Source organism: Accipiter gentilis, chromosome 16, assembly GCF_929443795.1.
Source record: "Accipiter gentilis chromosome 16, bAccGen1.1, whole genome shotgun sequence".
NCBI lineage: Eukaryota > Metazoa > Chordata > Aves > Accipitriformes > Accipitridae > Astur > Astur gentilis.
In genome coordinates, this window is record NC_064895.1 from 30,995,873 (window position 1) to 31,015,706 (window position 19,834).

The 19,834-nt window shown below is 45.8% G+C and overlaps 1 protein-coding gene across 1 annotated transcript in view; it reads left to right on the forward strand.

Annotated features, from left to right (window-relative positions):
• Window positions 1–19,818, forward strand: part of NRBP1 (nuclear receptor binding protein 1) — a 42,143-nt gene extending 22,325 nt beyond the window's left edge. The window contains exons 8-18 of the mRNA XM_049818910.1: window positions 12,751–12,834; window positions 13,118–13,176; window positions 14,297–14,395; window positions 14,471–14,603; window positions 14,873–14,975; window positions 17,605–17,655; window positions 17,752–17,887; window positions 17,973–18,026; window positions 18,446–18,509; window positions 18,595–18,650; window positions 18,855–19,818. Of these exons, the coding sequence (XP_049674867.1) occupies window positions 12,751–12,834; window positions 13,118–13,176; window positions 14,297–14,395; window positions 14,471–14,603; window positions 14,873–14,975; window positions 17,605–17,655; window positions 17,752–17,887; window positions 17,973–18,026; window positions 18,446–18,509; window positions 18,595–18,650; window positions 18,855–18,953 (938 nt within the window). The 3' untranslated portion in view covers window positions 18,954–19,818. The remainder of the gene's footprint in view (window positions 1–12,750; window positions 12,835–13,117; window positions 13,177–14,296; window positions 14,396–14,470; window positions 14,604–14,872; window positions 14,976–17,604; window positions 17,656–17,751; window positions 17,888–17,972; window positions 18,027–18,445; window positions 18,510–18,594; window positions 18,651–18,854) is intronic.
• Window positions 19,819–19,834: the final 16 nt, after the last annotated feature.

Sequence of the window (19,834 nt, forward strand, 5' to 3'; positions counted from 1 at the left end):
CCTACAGTTCTTAAACTTGCCACTGGTATTTCCAGAGACTGGAATGTTCCAGCTGCTTTCTGGAGTTGTGGTCAGATGAAAACATTTCTTGTGAGAGGTCCAAGTTGTCTTCTGTGTACTCTTCCACAGGATCCACATGCAACACCATGTTGCATCGGTGCTTATCTGTATTGTCTAACAAGCGGACCTATGAAGGGAGCGTGTTGCGAGATGCTTTACTGTGACAGGTCAAAGGTACTCTGTGAAGGAGAACAGTGTGTTTAGACAGGGTGTTCAATGCTGCTGCTTGCTTGTGTTAAGCAATGTTGGGAGATGTTTCTTGTAATTTGCAGTGGGAGTGTTAGAACCAGTCACAAGTAGAAAGAAACAATAGGTTTGAATTAAAAATCCTTTTTGGCAGCTCTTGGAGTGCCCCAACAGAACTGAGGCCTCAAACTGGAGTGTCTTGTATGTCTTCTCATGCCCCTGAGACATGCCAATGTATTAGGATGTGCTGAGTGATACTTTCAGTAGAGCATAGGGGGAGGCTTAGTGTTGTGCTAGTATATTTCCAAATAGTGCCTCCAGGTACTCAGCTGGTGCATATGCTTTCCTTTCTTCAACATACCTGACCTCTAAGATACCTCATATATTTGACTGCAGTCTGTCCAGAGCTTCTTTTCACTTCCAGGCCAAGGCGCCAGGAGACCGAGTCTTACTTGGTATTAACTCTGCTATTAAATTATGTGGCCAGGTATGTAAGTATGGGTTCTGCTGCCAAGATCTATGCCCAGGAGAAGCTGTTGGGATGTGGAGAAAGGTAGTTGTGTGCTGAAGGGGATGCTAAGGGACTGTAGGGCACTCACAGAAAGAACAGAGTTTCCAGCTTCTTAGCCTCAGAGTTGGCTGTAATCTTCTACTTGTTCAGAGGTGTCTTGTCTCTCGCCTAGTCTGGTTGTCAATTAGAAACACTAATGTTCCTTACATAAATTTATTTTTAAAAGGTGGCTGGAGGCAGGGCCAGATTCTTAGTCTTGTCCGTGTTTTGCCATGATTCTGACTTAGCTGTCTCTATCAATGTTAAGTGCTTGCTGTTTCATCAACTCATTGACTTCTATCTTGTTTTACTTCCCGCTTACGGGCTGCTCTGTTACCAACAGTCTTTCATAGGATATTTGCTAATGGTGAGCAAACTTCTCCGCTCCTGTGATGTGATTACCACTATATATGTAATGTACATTATTTTATTTGTGTGTGTGTGTGTATTTATATATAATGTGTGTGTATATCTGTAACACACACAAACATACACACTCTCTCTAATTTATTTATACAGTGTTCCCTTGCTATAAGGCTGCTTTCTAAAACTGTTTGGCTTAGGTGCATCCTACTTTGAGACCTTGTGTTCTGTGCTGGGATGTAAACTGTTCCTTGTGCTCTCAGCCAAAGCCTTACAGAGAGGGAGCACTGTCCTTTGTGAAATCTCCTGGTTGTTAGTTCTCTTCCTCTCCTTGTCCTTAGAGTGTGCTAGTCCATGGGCCCTAGTGCATGCTGGCTCCTGCATGTCAAGCCAAGCGGATGCATTGTTCTGAGCTCTTCCCAGCTGAACTTTCCACATACATTAGGCTCTTTCCTGCTACTGCTCTGTTAGACTTGGCTGGGCACCAAACCTGGACTAGCCTTTGCTTTGTGCTTGGCTATCCAATTGCTTGCTTGTAGTTTTAAGTCCTTAGATGTTTTGGTTTTAATATGAATGTTTCAGTGAATGTGTCTGGCTCCTGATGGCCAGAGAGACATCCTGCCCAAATGAGTCCCTGATTGTGAAGTAAGGTTTACTATTTCTGTTTCCCCAGACAAAGCTCTGTTTTTGGGGAGACCTGTGCATATGAGGAGGGAGTTGGACTGGTGGGGGCTAGAGAAGGATTTGAGTGCTGCAATCTGTAACCCTATTAAATAGAATGCTGCATTTACATTTAAAATAATTATTTATTTTATTTTTGCCATCAGGGTTGTTCTCGATGGTTAGAGTTTGTTTTGACTGAGTTGGGAACCTACCAACTGTCAGCTGGAAGTGGTGGAAAGGGAAGGGCCTGTCCAAATGGGCTCTGTGCCTTCTTAGTGTTTGCAGGAGCAGGATGTAGTGTGCTGCTCTGCATCGCCAGCAGAGTAGAGGCTCTCTCAAAAAGCTAAATCTGGGATCTTAACGTAGCTGAAGGGGAAGTTGATGTAGTCAGGGCTTGCGGCGTTAGGAGGGCAGATTTCCTTGGGGGTGGCTTGTTTACCAGAGTGCTGCAAGCTGGGCAAGTTGGGCTGTGGCAGTCGTGTGTGGCAGGCTGCCTTTGTGGGGTGGAAGAAGCAAGGCGTCACACTGGCAGCAGACTGGTCCAGGAACAAGCCCACAGAGCGGGATCATGACCAAGCCTGGGCTTCAGTGTGGGTTCAATCACGCTGATGGCAGCAAGGCTTAAGACTAGCAAGCCATTTCTCAGAAACCAAGTCACCACTGCGAGCAGAACAAAAGACCCTTGTTCTAGCAAGACAAGAAGGGCCTCAGCCAGTGGTCTCCAGGCTTAAGAAGATGCTGTGGTATCTCAGCCTTGAAATACTGAGCTTTCTTGGCTGGTTTCTTGAGGACTTATTTTAACAGTACTGTTGTATCTCTATGTACTGTTCATAAGAGAACTAGAAATTGTTTAATCCTTAGATCTTGAACAGTGATTTGGGTTTGAAAACACTAAATGTAGGGTATAAGGCTCCTGTTTCTCTTGAGCATTGAGCTAATAAGGTTGTGAGTGACATGCTTTCATGACTAATCTTATTTTAGTCATTACTTCACTCTCTTGGATTTTGTTACCTGATGTTTAAAGACTTGTCATGCTGTTTTTCATATCCTTAACAGACACCTGAGACACTTAGTATGTGATGTAGAAATAAGATGGGGGTTACTAGGATATTTCGGATCTGGCTTTTTTTTTTTTTTTAACTAAGGTGAGTGTGGTTTAGAGAAAAAATAATGGGTAGTTGAAATCAGCAGAAATAGAAAAATCTATCATAAAAATGGAAAACATTTTCACCCATGTTGGTGTTCGTTTAGGAAGATTTAACATGAATTTATGTAGTTTTGCTTCTAGCCATACAGTTTTATGTGTAGAGTCAAGCAAGTCCTCTACCAAGCCAAACGTTTTCAGTTGCTTAGAAACTTGGCAAAACTAAGGCAGACTTTCACAAGCAGAGAAGGTTTATCTCTGACTACAGATGCTGCTGGGAATGCGGTCTGGCAGGTGAATAGTTTTGAGTGGAACTTTTTTTACCCAGAATGCTTCAGAAAGTTCATAGTGGTATGCAGGTGGTTTTTTGTTTGTTTGGTTGGGTTTTTTTAAGGCTTTGTCTCACCTTGGTCTATGTTGTCTTTAAGACTCCCAGTGTAAAAGCCTGTCAAAGTGAAGATTGTTCTTGAAAACCTCTGTTGAACAAACTGGGTGGAATAGCATGAGGTTAATTTCTAACTGTAATAAATTGTCAGGCATCTCATGATCTAGCTGCTGTTACGATTACTAGAGTGGCAAAAATGGTTACCAGAAACCTGCCTTGATTTTTTTATATAAGCACACACCTCAAGGCGGGAGGAGCAGTCATAGGTAAGTGACAGTCAGTAGGCTTCTAATTGCTGTGGTTAGTTTTTGAAACAGCAGCTAACACCTGATTGAATGTGTGTGTGTGTGTTATGATTTAGTGTGTGCACCTGAGGGAAGGGTGTTGATGGTTTGGTTTTTTGGTTGTTGTTTTTTTTTTTTAAAAGTCAGATTTAGGGGTAAGAATTGGTTTCTTTGGCCTTGTTGCCAAGTCACCAAGTGGAATGCATACTTAACATATTAACCTCCTACTATGCTGTGATGGTGATAAACTCTCATTTTTCAGAAGGTTTAAAAGCTGGCTTTTGCTTCATGTGCTTGCTTTCCTTTCTCAGTATACCTTCTTTGTGCTGCTGTGAGTCATCTCATTCATGAAAACACCAGAAAACAACTATCTTATAGACTGGTTGTCGTTTTCAATTAAATAGGATCTTCTAAAAAGGTTTAAATTTCCCGGTTTAGTGCTCCAGATTATGAGAACTTGCCTTTTCTGTGGTCAAATTTATTCTTTTTGTGTTGCATTGAAGGTGCCTGCTGCTTCAGCTTTGCTGGATTATATTTTTTCTCTGCCTTTATGTGGGTTTCCAGGATGTATCAGGGATGTCTTATAGTCATCCAGGTCTTCATTTGCCCATTTGAGTATTAGTATGGCAGTTGCGCATGTCTACTCCTTTTTGGGGTCCTTTGATTGAAGGCATGTGGAACATTAGCATTTTAGAAGGCTCCTTGATGCCAGTTCTTGAAAGATCACTTGAATACAAACTTGGCAAGTATTTACATCCCTGTATACCAGTACATGCTCAGGGCTAACCTTCTGGAAACGAGCTCTGCAGATCAGGACCTTGGGGTCCTGGAGGACAGCAAGCTGACCACAAGCCAGCAATGCACCTTGACAGCAAATGTGGCCAACAGGATCTTAGGCTGTGTTAGGAAGAGCACTGCTGGCAGATTGAGGGAAGTGATCCATCCTCTCTCCTTAACGCTGGTGATACAACATCTGGAGTGCTGTGTCTAGATCTGAGCTCCACAGTACAAGAAAAATATGGACTTACTGGAGCGAGTCCTGCACAGGGCCATGAAGACAATTAAGGGACTGGAGCATCTGTCCATGTGAGGAGAGGCTGAGAGAGCTGAATCTGTTTGGCCTGGAGAGGAGAAGGCTCAGGGGGAGCACTTCAATATGTATAAATACCTGATGGGAGCAAATGAAGAGGAGGGAGCCAGCCTCTATAGTGCCCACTGACAGGACAAGAGATGATGGGCACAAATTGAAATACATGAAGTTCCACCTAATACAAGAATACCCTTTTTTTTTTTTTTTTTTTTTTTTAATACTGTGAGGGTAGTTCAACACTGGAACAGGTTGCCCAGAGAGGTTGTAGAGTCTTTCTCCCTGGAGATACTCAAAACTGAACTGCACACAGTCCTGGGCAACCTGTTCTAGCTGGCCTTGCTTGAGCAGTGGCGTTGAACTATATTCTCAAGACATCCCTTCCAACCTAGACAGTTTTGTGATTTAGGCCTTGAGGCATGTGAGCCAAGTAGTGTTTTCACTCTAGCTTCTGCTTTCAGAGGGTGAGCTTTTCTGTTTATTAAGTCTTCCAAGGTCATCTGTGCAGCTTCACTTCAGCATGTTGTGAAACAACGGTAATCAGAGATGTGAAGTCTGAAATTCAGGGAAGTTAAACTTGAAGTACTCAAACTTGTGGACCCTAATTCCGTTTTAGTTGAGTATGCATTTATACTGGTTCAATCCAAACTTCTGTTAAGCAGAGCTGCTCAAAACATAAAATAATTTTCATAGTCATGTTTCTGAGGACTTTGTTTTTCGGTGTATGTCTTTCTTCTGGGAGTAAAAGATTCTCCCTGGAGTGGCTTGGTCCATAGCATTTCAGTGAATGTCTTTTCTTGTTTTTCTGATTGCATGTAACTCTTGTGCTTTGATGTGAGGCTACTGCAGTTATTAGTGCCCTGCCATTTCAGTTGTGAAAGAACTGAGCAAGAACAGCAGTCCTGCTGCCCCTTCATTTATTTTTTATTTTTGTTATAAATATTGTATTGCAGTCAGGTGATGCAATCCACATCAGGGGTTTGCCTGATCTGTAGGACCTTCATTCCTCTGGTCTAGAACTTAGAACTTGGTTTTGTGTGCGGATTTCAAATCTCCCTGCATACTTTGTTTGGAATGAAGCTGTCTGTATCATGAACTCTTCAGATAAAGTGCTAATAAGCTCCTAAGTCCCTGCCTAAGAGCCTGCATGCAGCCAGGATTGACAAAAACTTATATTAGAGGTCCTTTTTATCTGTTCTTGCATCTATGGTCTTGCATTTCCTGCTCTGCCTACTGCCACTTTCTGCTTCCATGTAATGGATGTGGTCAAACATGTCAGTTTAAAACTCTGAAAACTCTGAATGCTTTTTTACTTAAACATAAAAATATCATCCACTGCTTCACAAGAAATCTGATACAGCATGATCGTTTTCCTTCCATTGTTCATTTGTATGCCTTCATATTTACATGAGCCAACAATGTGCCCTTGCCACAAAGAAGGCTAATGATATCGTGGGCTGTGTAGGCAAAATATTGCCAGCAGGTGAAGGGAGAGGATCCTTCCCCTCTGCTTGGTGCTGGTGAGGCCACCCTGGAGTGCTGGGTTCAGTACTGGGCTCCCCAGTACGAGAGAGGTGGACATATTGGAGTGAGTCTGGTGAGGGGCTACCACGATGCTGAAGGACGGGAGCATATCTGCTATGGGGAAAGGCTGAGGGGGCTGGGAATGCTCTCTGGAGCAGAGCAAGCTCAGGGGGATTTATTCCATGTCTATAAATACCTGCAGGAGGGTGCCAAGAGGATGGAGCCAGGCTCTTCTCAGTGGTGCCCAGTGACAGGACCAGAGGCAACAGGCACAAAGTGGACTCTGGGAGATTTCCTCTGAACATCAGGAAACACTTTTTTCAGTGTGAGGGTGACACAGGCACAGGCTGCCCAGGATGGTGATGGAGTCTCCGTCCTTGGAGCTATTCAGAAGCCGTCCAGACATGGTCCTGGGCAACTGGCTCTGGGTTTCCCTGATTGAACAGGGGGGTTGGACAAGGTGACCTCCAGAGGTCCCTTCCAACCTGAGCCATCTCATGATTTTATGATTCTGTATTAATTTCTGTGAAGACGGATACCTCTCTCAAAGTACATGAATTTTTGTATGATATCAGCTCTCTGTTGCAAGTACCACTGGTTCTCTTCAGCAGTATTTTCTCTGAAGTAAAACATGGGCAATGTTTTAAGCAGAGATTAGTTATACTACTCGGAAGCAATGTCAATGGATATGGCGAGAATGAACATAGATGTCAGCAGCTGGGGCCCTGCTGTCTGGCAGTGGGAACTGTATGTAGTGAACTTTTCATATACTAAACCTCTTTGCCCCTTCACCTCATTAGATATTCAACTGTTAAAATTAATAAAATTCTCTTGCTTCTGGTGACTTGGTGTTGCAAATAACTTTGCAAACACTGTTTACAGTCCCTGATACAGATCTGCCGGGCTGTAGGATGCTTGTATTCTGTGATAAACTTAAAAGTGCTACTGCTCTTCCTTTTTGTCTCTTTTTAATGGCTGTATGCTTCCTTTTGTTTCCAATAGCTTCCTAGCTGCTTATTTTCTAGGCTTCGCCCTCCCTAATAAAAATGCATTTGTCATCTTTGTGTGCAGATAAAGTGAACTGTGAAATGTCTTGGTTTGTGCAGTCTTATACCCTTCTGCAGCAGTGAAAGTGTCTTGAGCATGTGAGTACAGGGGATAATAATGTGGCCTCATACCTATTATGGCCCTGTGGCCATCCCTTTATAGTTCCAAACAGATGGTCTTGCATTCAGTTGATTATTTTTGGGTCCCTGTGGTGCTGGTAGAGTGCAGCATAGGTAAGGTCCCCTGTTGCTGGATTGCATAGCAAGCCTGGGACTAATCTTAAAGGTTAGTTGTTGGTCCTTCTTGCTGTTACCTTGTTTTCTTCTGCTTTCTAAGCTTGCTGAAATCTGGAGTACAGTGTACTTGAGCACTTTACTAGAAGAGTGAAGCAATACACTCTTGCTTCGGAGAATGCTTAGGCATTTGCAAGAGACTGAGCAGTTCAATGACTACTTCAGGAGGAAAGGAAGGATTGTTGGGCAGACTTTCTTTCCTACTTGCAAGGTGGAAGTTTGAATGCGTAACAAAGGTGGGTGTGAATTGGATGCAGCGCAAGAGGAAAATGTCTTTTGCAGCATGTAGTGTTTAAAAGGGCAAGTTGCTGTGTGACTGGGCATCTCTGCTAAAACCTGCCACGGGTGACAGTTGGGAAGTAATACCACCAAGGGTGTTCTTGGCTGACAGTCATACTGACTGACAGGCACTCTGATGAGCTGTCTGTTTACCCTGGTGAGCTCTTTGCTCTAGCATGTCCTTGAGGGTTTGAGAAGTCTAGCCAGCTCTGCATGTTCCTGTAGTAATGCTGATTATTTCTCTTTATGCTTTTACTGTCAGACTGAGTTCAGCTTGCCAAAGGCAAGTTGCTTGTCCTACCTTCTGCTGTACTTCATGTCTTTTCCTGTCATCTGCCCTGCACGGACACCATATTTGGCTGAATCCTTTTCTAAAATTCATCTTTGCTTTGCTAATTCCCTAACAGACTGATAAGTCATGTGGTGCTATGTCTTGTAGTCTGCCCCTTGCTGTTGTCTTCTCTGTGGCTAAGAAAGGCGTGTTTGTTGTAAATTTTGGTGATCTGGCTTTCTTTTTGACCTTCATTGTTTGACTTGCTTAACATAACTGTCGTTAGCCTTCATGCATCTGATCATTCACAGAATTAAGAGTCATCGCTAGTTATAGTAGTGGATGGCAGGTAGCCATCACGTGCGAATCAGTCAGAAGATCTTGTGTCAGAGGTACCTTAAGGTACACTGTACAAGGTATTCTTACCTTGTACAGTTAAGAGTTTGTTTTTAAATGTATGCTCAGGCGAAGCTCCTCTCACGCCTCTATCTGTGCTAAGTGGCTTGCACACCAAGGTGATGGACCTACAATAGTGACTAGACCAGACCAAAACCAAAGTTTCTTGTCCCAGCTTCTAAAATACTGTCACAAGGTGTAACAGCGCTTTTGCCTGCCTTGTTTAACATGCTTGCAGTGAGGTTTTCAGAGTTGACTTCAATAGAAGGTCGTTGCTGTCACAGTGGTGAATGGAACAGATGTGTGTCTGGCAAGGTTGCCTCTGCTTAGCTCTAAGGCATACAGCGAAGAATCTGGTAGTCTTATGCCATTACTCTACTGTTGCATTGCTTCAGCTTTGCAATAACAGAGCAAGGTTATGCATGTGACTTCCAGACGAGTTGCATGTGGGCTGTGATATAAACTGTTAGAACAGGAAAAAGGCTTGCCAAGTGTGGCTAATCAAACCCAGCTGCAGAGTCAGTCTCTGCAACAGTAATAGAAAAACAAGTTGAGGAGTTCCAGTGGGATTCTGCAAGTTTGGAGGCACAAGGACCAGAGAATATCAGAGGGGATGGGTCCCTGGATGACCTACAACACCAAATTCAAAACTGCCTACAACTGCAAATTCAAATTCACAAAGTGTGTCTGAGTTGGAGGTTCCCACAGACAGTGCAAGCCCGGCTCTTTCCGGAAATTCTGGTGCCACTGCAAAATGTCCACAGGACCTAGATGCAGAGAAGCTTATTATCAATTCCTTAATGAGAGGCAGACAGCCATTATAGATAGAGGTTGGGCTAGGGTTCCATTGTACTTGCCTTTCTGGTATGGGAGTGCCTATGTTACATCACTGGCTAAAGTTTCTGTTGATAATTGTGATTGATTACTGCCTCTTCCCTGTTCTTAAACAGGGCCCAGGAGCAAAGTACAGAATGGCTGGATAGCGAACTGACCCTTACCATCCACCACGCAGTAGTAACAGTATTTAAAGACACCTTGGAAAATGAAGCTAATCAAAACATCTTTTGGAAGATGACTTTATACTTCACTGATTCTGCTCCACGTTTGGCAGGATAGCGTTGTCCCAGCTAATACCGTGCCAGAGTTCCTGCCTGAGGATGTTGGTGCAACACTTGATAGCATCTGCTGAATTTCTGCAATGCTGTCACTGTTGACACAGTGCCTTTCTCTCAGGGCAGGCCTTGGTGCCTCTGCCCTTCTCCAGGGGTCTGGCTCTGGCTGGACAGTGGTGTTGCCCTGGCAGCAGCTCAGCTACATGCAGGATCTTGGTGGTGGTTGCCAGACCTCTGACTGTACAGAACTGCATAGCTGAAGATGGGGTTTGGGTTCCTATTTACTCCTACAATCCATTGTGCTGTGTCAGGAAAGGCAGAATGAATAGAAGACTTATAAAAAGTCTTATTTTATATCCCCAGATTGTCTAGTTAGTTCCTGATAGTCAGAGGCTCTCATGCATGCAATAGATATTAGGTTTAGCAGGGTTCACAAAAACACCTGTTTGATAGTCCATGTATACTGCATACTGCACAACAACTTCCACTATTTCATTTGGAAAAAAAAATAAATAAAAAATTCATACTTTGGAGCAGAAGGGTTTCTGAAGTCTTAAATACCCTGTTCTGCATAAACTGGGACAAAGTAATAGTTCTTATAGACAGGGACCAAACACATTGGGGATCAGCGAGACCCTATGATTGCATTACAGCCTAGGCTGCAGGGGAATTCCAAAATCTTAATGGTATTGGACACTTGGAGGAAAAATTTGTTCTTGGTCACAAACTTCACAGTATTCAGGTGGCTGTGCATCTGCAGCAGTATTGCATTTCTGGATGTGATCAGCCTCTGGCCTGTCACAGGGCTGTAGCTGTCCTTATTGCCACCGCTCATGCCCACCAGCGGTATACTGTAGATTTAGGCAAAATTATTTTTAGTTCCTGCAAGTGTCTAGCAAGTGTTCTGAAAGTAATGAGTGGCAGTGTGTGTGTGTGAGGGGTGTTTTTGTTTTTTAAGAAGGCAAAACCTTATTTGACAGTATAAATTGTTTTTACAGTGGTGAATTGTTCTTTTGAGTAGAAAAGAATAAATTACTTGGAGGGGGGAGGGGGCGGTACTTTTAAACCTGGCTAAAACATCTACAGAAAGGAAACGGGAAGGAAACGGATGAGGAAATCCAGTTGCTGGAGAAGACCTGACATAGCCCCTCCTCTCTTAGTAGCCACCTATAGACCAGACATACCCAGTAGGCTACTTAAGGCAGATACTGCCCATAGACAAAAGCAAGTTAAAAGGACTTCTCCACTGTGAATATCTGGGAACTTCTTTAGAAAGCCCAGTATGAGAACCTGTTGTGCTGGACAAACCTTGGGTGATACACCCTGTTTGCCGAGTCAGGCACTGGCTGGAGGCATGGTGACAGGATAGAAGCTGAAAAAAGGCTGCCCCGCTGGAGGGGTTTGGAGTCCCTCAGGCATTGATCTCGTTAATGTTGAGACTGTTAATAGAAATGTGGGGAATGTGTGGTGTTGAGGTAGGTCTATCTTCCAGAAGCACAGGAAGACATTAGAGGACTGGACAACTCCAGTTGGAATTTGCTCAGCAGTGCAAAATACAAAGCTGCAAAAAAGTCCAGAGCTCATCATTGGGGAACTGAGGAGGACCTGTTCAAGGGAGGAATCTGACCCACTGGCCTAGTGTGCACTGTTAACAATTGTTGGGGCAGAGTCCCCTGTAGAGAGAATTGGTGTGATTGTGCATGGCCCTGGCCAGAGCTCATCTAAAGCAGTCGGTGTCACTGGGAAAATGCAGAGCAGGTCTTAAGAGGAAGACAAAGAATTTAGCTTGCTTTGCTTAGTGCTGTGAAGCTGAGAGGACCTGGTGGTGTCTGTAAAAAGGTAAGCACCAGGAATTGAGTAATCTTGCTGGACTCCCAAGATAAGAGCTAGCACAAGAACAAAAGGCAGTAAACTACTGATGAACGGTTGGTTGGGATAGTTGCTGGCCATTGGAGCAAGCTCCGTTTCCAATGGTCAGATAATATGATTTGGTATGTGCCACGCAGCAAGGTTGAGCTGAGTTACCAAGGAAGATCCTTCTTGTCTGACTAGAGCCCAAAAGAACATCTTTCCTCTGAGGCTGGGAACTAGTTCAGTCTCATCCAACTAGGAATTCTCTTTGGTGTGTCCTGCCCTAATCCAGGAACACCTGGAAAAATACACATGGTTTGGCACATCCCATGTAAGTCCACATTGTAGCAGCACAGACTAGGACCAATTGCAATTGTCCAGGAGGTTGACGAAGTGGAAGATGGGCCTGAGACTGTGGGACCAGTCATGTTCAAAGGTGGAAGTACAGCTTCAGATGGGATGGTGACTCTGTGTTCCCTGCCTACTTCAGTGTTTCTCCCTGGAGGAGCCAGCTGCTTAGCTTTGGAGAGTTGTTTGCAGTCTTTTCAGAGGTGGCTGTCCTGAAGGCTTATCTTTTATGGGGGGGCCATACTTGGGTTCTGCTCATTGTTCTTGTGGATGGGAGTTATTCCTTTCCCGTAGCTCTGAGTGGTTTGTGATTTTTCTTTTTTTTTTTTTTTTGCTGTGGGGGTGCTGGCTGCTGGGAGGCCTTTGCTGTCAGTGTGGTCATCTCTCCTCATTCAGCAGATTTACTTGACTTTTGAGGTACTTTGGCACCAGTGCCCTGCTGATATGTGGAAGAGTTGCCTTGTAGGTCTGTCCTTCTCCTAGAGCTCTGAGGTGGTGACTAATTGCAGTGATCTTGGCATCTCTGGCTGTTCCTAGGGCTTCTGTCATAGTTGAGTGCCTTGTGACAAATGCTATAGATCTGATGTAAGTTAGGTGCTTTCAGGACTCGCACTTCAACAGGGAGTCCTTCCCAGCTTGTCTTCCAATTCAGCAAAAGCTGTGGTCTCCAGGTTTGGTCTTGGAGAGTAATGCTAAGCTGCCTTAGTTGATCTGCAGCCAAGTAAAAAATAGAGAAGTATATCAGGACAGGTGACCTGAGATGAGGGGACTGATGAAGGGCCAACTTAACTCCACTGTGCTTCCCCTTTGGGCACCAGAGGGCCCTGGAGTTGCATGGGTTCCATAGGATCTAGTTGGGGATGGGCTACAGTTTCCTGTATCCTAAGCATTCATGACTTTCTTCTAGTGGCACCGGACACAATTAACAACCATGTGAAGACCTGTCGTGAGGAGCAGAAGAACCTGCACTTCTTTGCCCCAGAATATGGAGGTATGGTGTGGCTACAGCTGCAAGCCTGGTTTTGTTGGCCTTGCTAATGCTTCCAAGCTGTTCTGTGTCTTGTTTTCAGCTACAAGCTCATGATAGATGTCACTGTTAAGATTAACAGTTTTGAGTTATTTGCCTGCTTAAATACTTAAACTCCTCTGTCTTTTGATAGCAGAGCAGGGAGAGAAGGCTGCAAGATTATCACAGCCTGATACAGAGGTGGTCCTGCTGGTACTGCTAAATACAGGGATAGACTGATTAACAGAGTGTTATTTCTGTGTTACAGAAGTTGCCAACGTCACCACTGCTGTGGACATTTACTCCTTTGGGATGTGTGCACTGGAGGTGAGTGTGGAACAATTTGGTTATGGGACAGATAGAATGAATGTGGAGATGCTGTGGTTATGGGTGGGTTAACTTAGTAACAAGTACATTTTGTTCTCTGAGCCAAACACACTTTACGTTGGAGGGATCCCTATGGAGGTTCCCCTAAATGCCTTACTAAGAAGCAAATAGCTCAGTAATGTGCAGTTCTTTCTGAAATTCCTAATGTTTAATTTATTACTCTGCGGGTCTTGGCCAGTTCTGAAGTCTAACCCACTGGCTGGTGGGAAGTCACTGCTACAAACTGTACTTAATGTACATGGAGAACAAAACTCCCCTTCTGGGGAGTACCTGTTCTCCCTGTGGTATCTGGAGAAGAGGACAGAGGTGGTCCTTAACTTTTTTGGGCCAGCCTGTCCCCATGTGATACAGGTGCTGGTTGCAGTCAGGTGAAAGTCTGACGTACCTGATCTTAGTAGCTTAGTGGTTCCTCTGTCCTTGCAATCAGTAGGCCCAAGTCTAAGAAATGGGAGTTGTTGGTAGGAGTATTTTCTGGGAAGAATGGTCAGAAAGAGCCAATGCAAAGAATTCTCAACCTATGCTACACACCCTAAAAGTGAAGCAGGAAGAGAACTGTGGAAACACACAAAAGCTGACTCTTAAGACATTCTCTGGAATCTTTTGCCAGCCTTTCCTAGCTGGGAATTTGTGTATGTGTTGGCTGGAGCCAGTTCTGGATGGTGTTGTGTGCTTGCTTTTCTGCCTGTAATACAGTGCTATTCATACAGCCAGGAGGGACACTGTCAGATTCTGGCAGTGATCCAGTTACTGCTTCATTAGAGGATGGGAATTATCAAGCAGAAGTACAGGCCAATGGAGCATGAGATTCAAAATGGAGATACTTACCGTCTAAGGTGATGCTGGCATAGTTTTCTGGTCTCCCTGGCAATCTGTTAGAGTGCTAGAAACAAACTATCATAATGAGGCAGCCATTCTCTCTCTGCCTCCATGAACTGTGACCTTAAATAGCACCAAACAACTTGGCTGTTATGATCTCACACTTGGCAGCGATCTCCTTGAACTCTGTTTAATGTAGTCAGTAATTCTCAGTGAAGTCTGATACGCTGCTTTGTGTTTGCAGATGGCGGTGCTGGAAATACAGGGTAATGGAGAGTCGTCTTATGTGCCCCAGGAGGCCATTAACAGTGCCATCCAGCTGCTGGAGGACCCCTTGCAGAGGGTGAGTGAGGAGGGATCAGTGCCCCTGCAGACGTGTTGGTATTGCACATGGTCTCAGGCAATTTTTGTCTTTCAGGAGTTCATTCAGAAGTGTCTAGAACAGGACCCTGGCAAGCGTCCTACTGCCCGGGAGCTCCTTTTTCATCAGGCGTTGTTTGAGGTGCCATCACTAAAGCTACTGGCTGCTCACTGTATTGTTGGACATCAGCGTGAGTATGGGGTCCCAGGGTGGCACATCTCATGTTCTGCAAAGCTTCATTAAGCTGTCAGTACAGCTGGCATCTTGGAAACCAAGACCTTCATGCTGCTTTTAACAGGCAGGGACCAGGGCCTTGTGAAACAGAGCTGCGGTCACTGCAGAGCCTGGAGTGGCACAGGAGTTTAACAGCCTAAAGGCTCTGGGGTTTTTATTGCTTTTCTTAGGTTGGAAAGGAATTGCAGTTGTTCTTTTTTTTCTTTTCTTTTTTTTTTTAAATAGATATGATTCCTGAAAATGCTTTAGAAGAAATGACCAAAAACCTTGACATGAGTGCAGTGTTGGCAGAGATTAATCATGTGGACAGGGAAGGAGTCAAGATGATGTGAGTACCCTGTGGTATGCTTGGAGGGAGCTGCTCACATGCAAGGGCACTGGGGTGAGCACTGAAGGATCTGCCTGGGACTCTTCCCTTCAAGTTAGTGTTGGTATTTCACCACCAACTGGGAAACAAAAGGGAGCTGTTGGTGAAGGAGCAGTCACTCTCTGGGCAGAAAAAATTCTGTGGAAGGCAACTCCTGGGTGGAAGAAGACCTTGCACCCATGTTCTCTGAACAGATTCCATGTAGCTAAGATGTGAATTGTTCCCCAGATAGAGGGGTGGGAAATTAACACACTGTAGTTGGAACAGTCCTTAGCAAAACCTGGCTGAACGGTTTGGGGAAGTGACTCAGACCAATCACAGGCTTGTCAAATGGAGTCCAACATATTGGAGAAATGGTTCTTCAGTGCTTTCTTAACGGAGCAGCTTATTCTACAATATGCAAAGGGAAAGGCTGTTTTGGGCAGCTATCGGTAACATGCAGCAGCCACTTAAACTATAGAGGTGGCCCTCTAAGTAAGTGACCGTAATATCTGTGGAGCAAGTAGAGTGCCAAAAAGGTGATGTTAAATTTTGGGTAACGAAACCTCGGCTAGTTGAAGGGTTAGCTGAAAAGACTAAGATGTGAATCCTGTATTTCCAGAGAAGACTAGGGTGCATCTGGGGTAGCCCCAGCATTCTGGGATGCTCAGGCTACTGAACAAAAGTAATCAAGATGACAAGGAGAAAAAGCACTGTTCATTTGAGAAGCTCTTTGAGCCATATAGACCTTGCTAAAAACAGACATTCTGATCTTCATAGCGCTAGAAAATAACAGTATTGAATTCCCTTTGGAGTGTTTTTTGTTAATTAAAGGTTCAAAATAGAGGATAAAGAGTGAATAGCCAAAGCTGTGCAAGAGAGATTCTTTACACATATTGGACTTCAGTCTGCAGAGGATTTGCTATCAGGCACATGCCAGCCTGGAACTTGCTTTTTGGTAGTGCAGTACCTTAGAGGTTCTGGAAAATGAAAACGAAAGCATAGTAATGAGTTGAAATGTCAGCTAGCATCATGTGCCATGCAAAATGAGCTGCTAGAAAAAATGGTAAATTTTTGCTGAAAACTACTACTACTACTGTACTAGAGGATGGGAAAGTAACAGATGATTTGTGTGTTGAAAAGGGCTGGAGAGTGGTCTGGGGAAGTGAGGCAGATGTGCAGCCTACACCAGATCTGATGGAACAGCAAAGCACTTGTGTGGGGGGGGGGGGGGTGTCATGACAGGATTTGAGCAGCTTGCAGTCTCTGGCTGATCTCTGAAATTTGTCAAAGCAGTCTTAAGACAGTGGTACAGACTGTGGAAGACTGGCTATTCAAAGTTTTTGTTGCAACCAGTCTAAAAGAAGCTGTGGTCAAGTGGGCACTGAAAAGCTGAATGGACTAAGGTGATGAGGAAAGTGTTCTACTGGGGAATTAGTAAAGTAGGAGAACCTGTGTCTCCTTGTTAGTCAAAACCAGAAAGAAATGAGGAACTTGCTGTGGACTGTTCTGGTGTTCCTAACTCTGTGTGCTGTGTAAAAGACAATTAATAGCTTGCTTTAGAGAAAAAAGAACTGCTGCTCTGAGAAGGCTGTGAAGTAACACTGTGGGAAAAGACCATTTCCAGCTTGTTGAAAACTCACTGCTGTGCAGCTGTAGATGAGGGCAAATATGGTATCAAGGTGCCAAATAATGGGAGAGGGGGTAACAGTAGTTGGGTGAAATATCTAAAGACGTTGCCTGCACAATGTACATGTACAAAGTGGCAACCTTTGTGAACAGTCCTGGGGCAGATCAGAGAGCTGGCTTCACCATGGGGCTGGAAATCATTGTCACCACATGGAGGAACTGTAAGTTCTTGAGGGTGAGAAAGAGGAAGAGCAGTAGACATATGACAAGTTATGGCACAAAGGGGAGGGGTTGTCAGTGCTTACTATCCTATCCTTCAACAGCCACCAGCAAGGAAGATGTTCAATGGATTTAGAGGCTGGGGAATTAAAAATGAATTTGGGGGGAAGACTTACTCTGGGACACTACACTGAAAAGCCACCAAGCTGAACGAGCAATGTGGGAAAGAAATTACAGAGACAACAGAAGTATTCCAAACTCCAATGAGAAATATTTGTGCAGGACATTAAATCCTGAGGTGTAGTTTCTAGTTTCTGGTCTGGAGTGATATGGCTGGTCATACTGTGCCATCAGCTGCTGCAGACATTCTTGCCTTTGCAGCGGTGAGTGCCCTTGCTCTTCTGGAGATGGGGCACAGGCTTCATGGGCCTGGTATAACAGAAGTCTTTGGAAAAATCTTGCTAGGAACATGGTGTTACTGGGCTAGCTTCCAAATAATTGTTTGCATTGGACAACTCTCTACAGGGAGGTGATACCTGTTTTGCCATAATTAAAATGTTGCCTCATCCTTGGCTTCTTTGAATAGTTGCTTCCTGTACAGGAAGACTGGAGTCTGTCTTGCCTTTGGCTGTCTGTCTCTGTCCTGCCCACTGACACAGCCGTAGTCTAGGACATGGGGATTTGAAATTGCATCTGAAGAGACTTGAGTGGATGGTTCTGTTAGATGACTTCTCACCTCAGTACTTTTCTCCCCCCCCCGCAGCTTCTCACAATCTCCAGCATTGGAGCTGGACAAGTTCCTGGAGGATGTAAGGTAAGAGGGGGTTTTTTTAAAGGGTAACTTTAACTGTGTGTGAGACTGGAAAAATTTCAGAGACATATAACCTCACACCTTGCTCCTTTCTTGTAGGAATGGTATCTACCCACTCACAGCTTTTGGGATGCCACGACCCCAGCAGCCCCAGCAGGTAGTGGTGAAATCTCCCATTGCTCCACCATCAGTGAAAACCCCGACTCCAGAGCCTGCTGAGGTGGAGACCCGCAAGGTGAGAGATGGCAGCTCTGTTCCTCCCCAGACAGCAGTGCTGTACAGCAGCAGTCAGTCACAATGTGTCTCTGCTTCTGTTTCAGGTGGTGCTGATGCAGTGTAACATTGAGTCAGTAGAGGAGGGAGTGAAGCACCATGTATGTTCCCATCTTCTGGCTATGCATGTTGTGTGGGGGTGTGCCAGGGCAGTTGTGCAGAGCTCGTGGCTCCAGCATGCTGATGTGCTGCTGGTGCCTGGTGTGACCTGCTGCTGCTGTAGCTGCCATCTTTGGGGTTCAAAGCCAGATCCAGGCCTGTGCCTGTGGCTGACCTGGCATGTAGCATATGTTTTTTGGCCCATCCCTACATTCAGGATTCCTCTGCAGGGTGGTGCTCCTGGCTGTGGTTTGGAATGGAATTGGATGCGGTGGTTTGGTTAGACTCCTGTGGGGCTGTGGAGGGGGTGGTTCCTATCCTGATGGGGATTAATGGGGATGCTTCTGACTGGCTGTGGCAGCCACAGCCTGTGGCAGCCTGCCAGACTGCAGTCCCTCATGAGAACTTCTCTACCCTGCAGTTAACACTGCTGCTGAAACTGGAAGACAAGTTGAATCGACACTTGAGCTGTGACCTGCAGCCCAGTAAGTACCTTTGTTCCCATGCTGTGGTGCATTGGGGCCAGCAGTGCACTCAGACCTGGGACTTACACCCTTCCCTGTGTTGCAGATGACAACATCCAGGAGCTGGCAGCTGAACTGGTCCAGCTTGGATTCATCAGTGAGGTAAGCAGGCCTGGGGCTTAGGTAGGGATATAGGTCTGCGTTCCTTCCTGAAACTTAAATAGCTTATGCCACACCAGTCCTTTCCTAGCTGGGGAGGTAGGAGAAATAAGATGCGTCCCTGCCCGTGTGCCCTGACAGGCTTCAGCCAAGCTCTTGGCTTTGCACAGACTGAGCCTATCCCTCACTGTAGCTTGTTCTTCCCAGGCTGACCAGAACAGACTTACCTGTTTACTTGAAGAGGCATTCAGCAAGTTCTACTACACCCGGAACGGAGCCCTGACGGCAGTGACTGTGTCATCTTAGCACCCCTTGGCTCCCGGGTGGCCAGTGTGGCTTTGTTGCCTGCGACCCCTTCTTCTGTGTCTGTCCATCACTGTAGGGCATCAGCAAGACCCCAGCTGCAGTGCTTGGAAGCTCATCCTGCATGTGCCGGGGCTGGGCTCAGCGACAATCCTCCCTGCCCGCCTATTAAAGGGGACTTTGCGCATCAGTATTATTTCCAGCCCTGTTTTTGTTGGGATTTTGCCAGGTGGTGCCATGGAGCCGGGTCCTGGCTTGGGGTGTTCTGTAGCCCCATTCATGTGCATGGAGTTTGTTCTGTTTGACTTGTACAAAGTGTCTTTTGCACAGCACAGAAATGTTTTGGGTTTTTTTTCTTTTCTTTCTTTTTTTTTTTTTTTTTTTAATTTAAAGGTAAGCAGGGGCCAGCCCCTAAGCCCCGCCCCCTCTCTGCACCCCCTTCTGCAACTGCCTCTGGCGCCAGTCACTACCCTCCGTAACGCGCCGAGGGAGCCGGGGCCGGCTGGGCTTCCCCAGCCCCTGCCTGGCGCTCCGCCTGCCTCTTGTGCTCCCCTGTGGCTGCACTTTGTTTACTCGTTTTGCACAGCCGCTCAGCCCTGCGCTTCGGCCTGCCCTGGAGGTGCAGGGCTGCGGGCTGTGCTGACGCGGGGATGTGTCCCCTGCAGCCTTCTGGGGCCCAGCCCACGCACCACCCCCCCCCCCCACCCCGCCGGCCCCGCGCACCGTGGACCGCTGCGAGCCGCCGGCCTGGGGGGCGGCGGGTGTGTCCCCCGCGGTCCCGTCCCATCCCGTGCCGGTCTGCTCGGCGGGGCTGAGCCCGCGGCTCCGCCCGCCTGCGCGTGGCTGGGCGCAGCGCCGCCCCTGCATCTCATTTCTATCGTTTC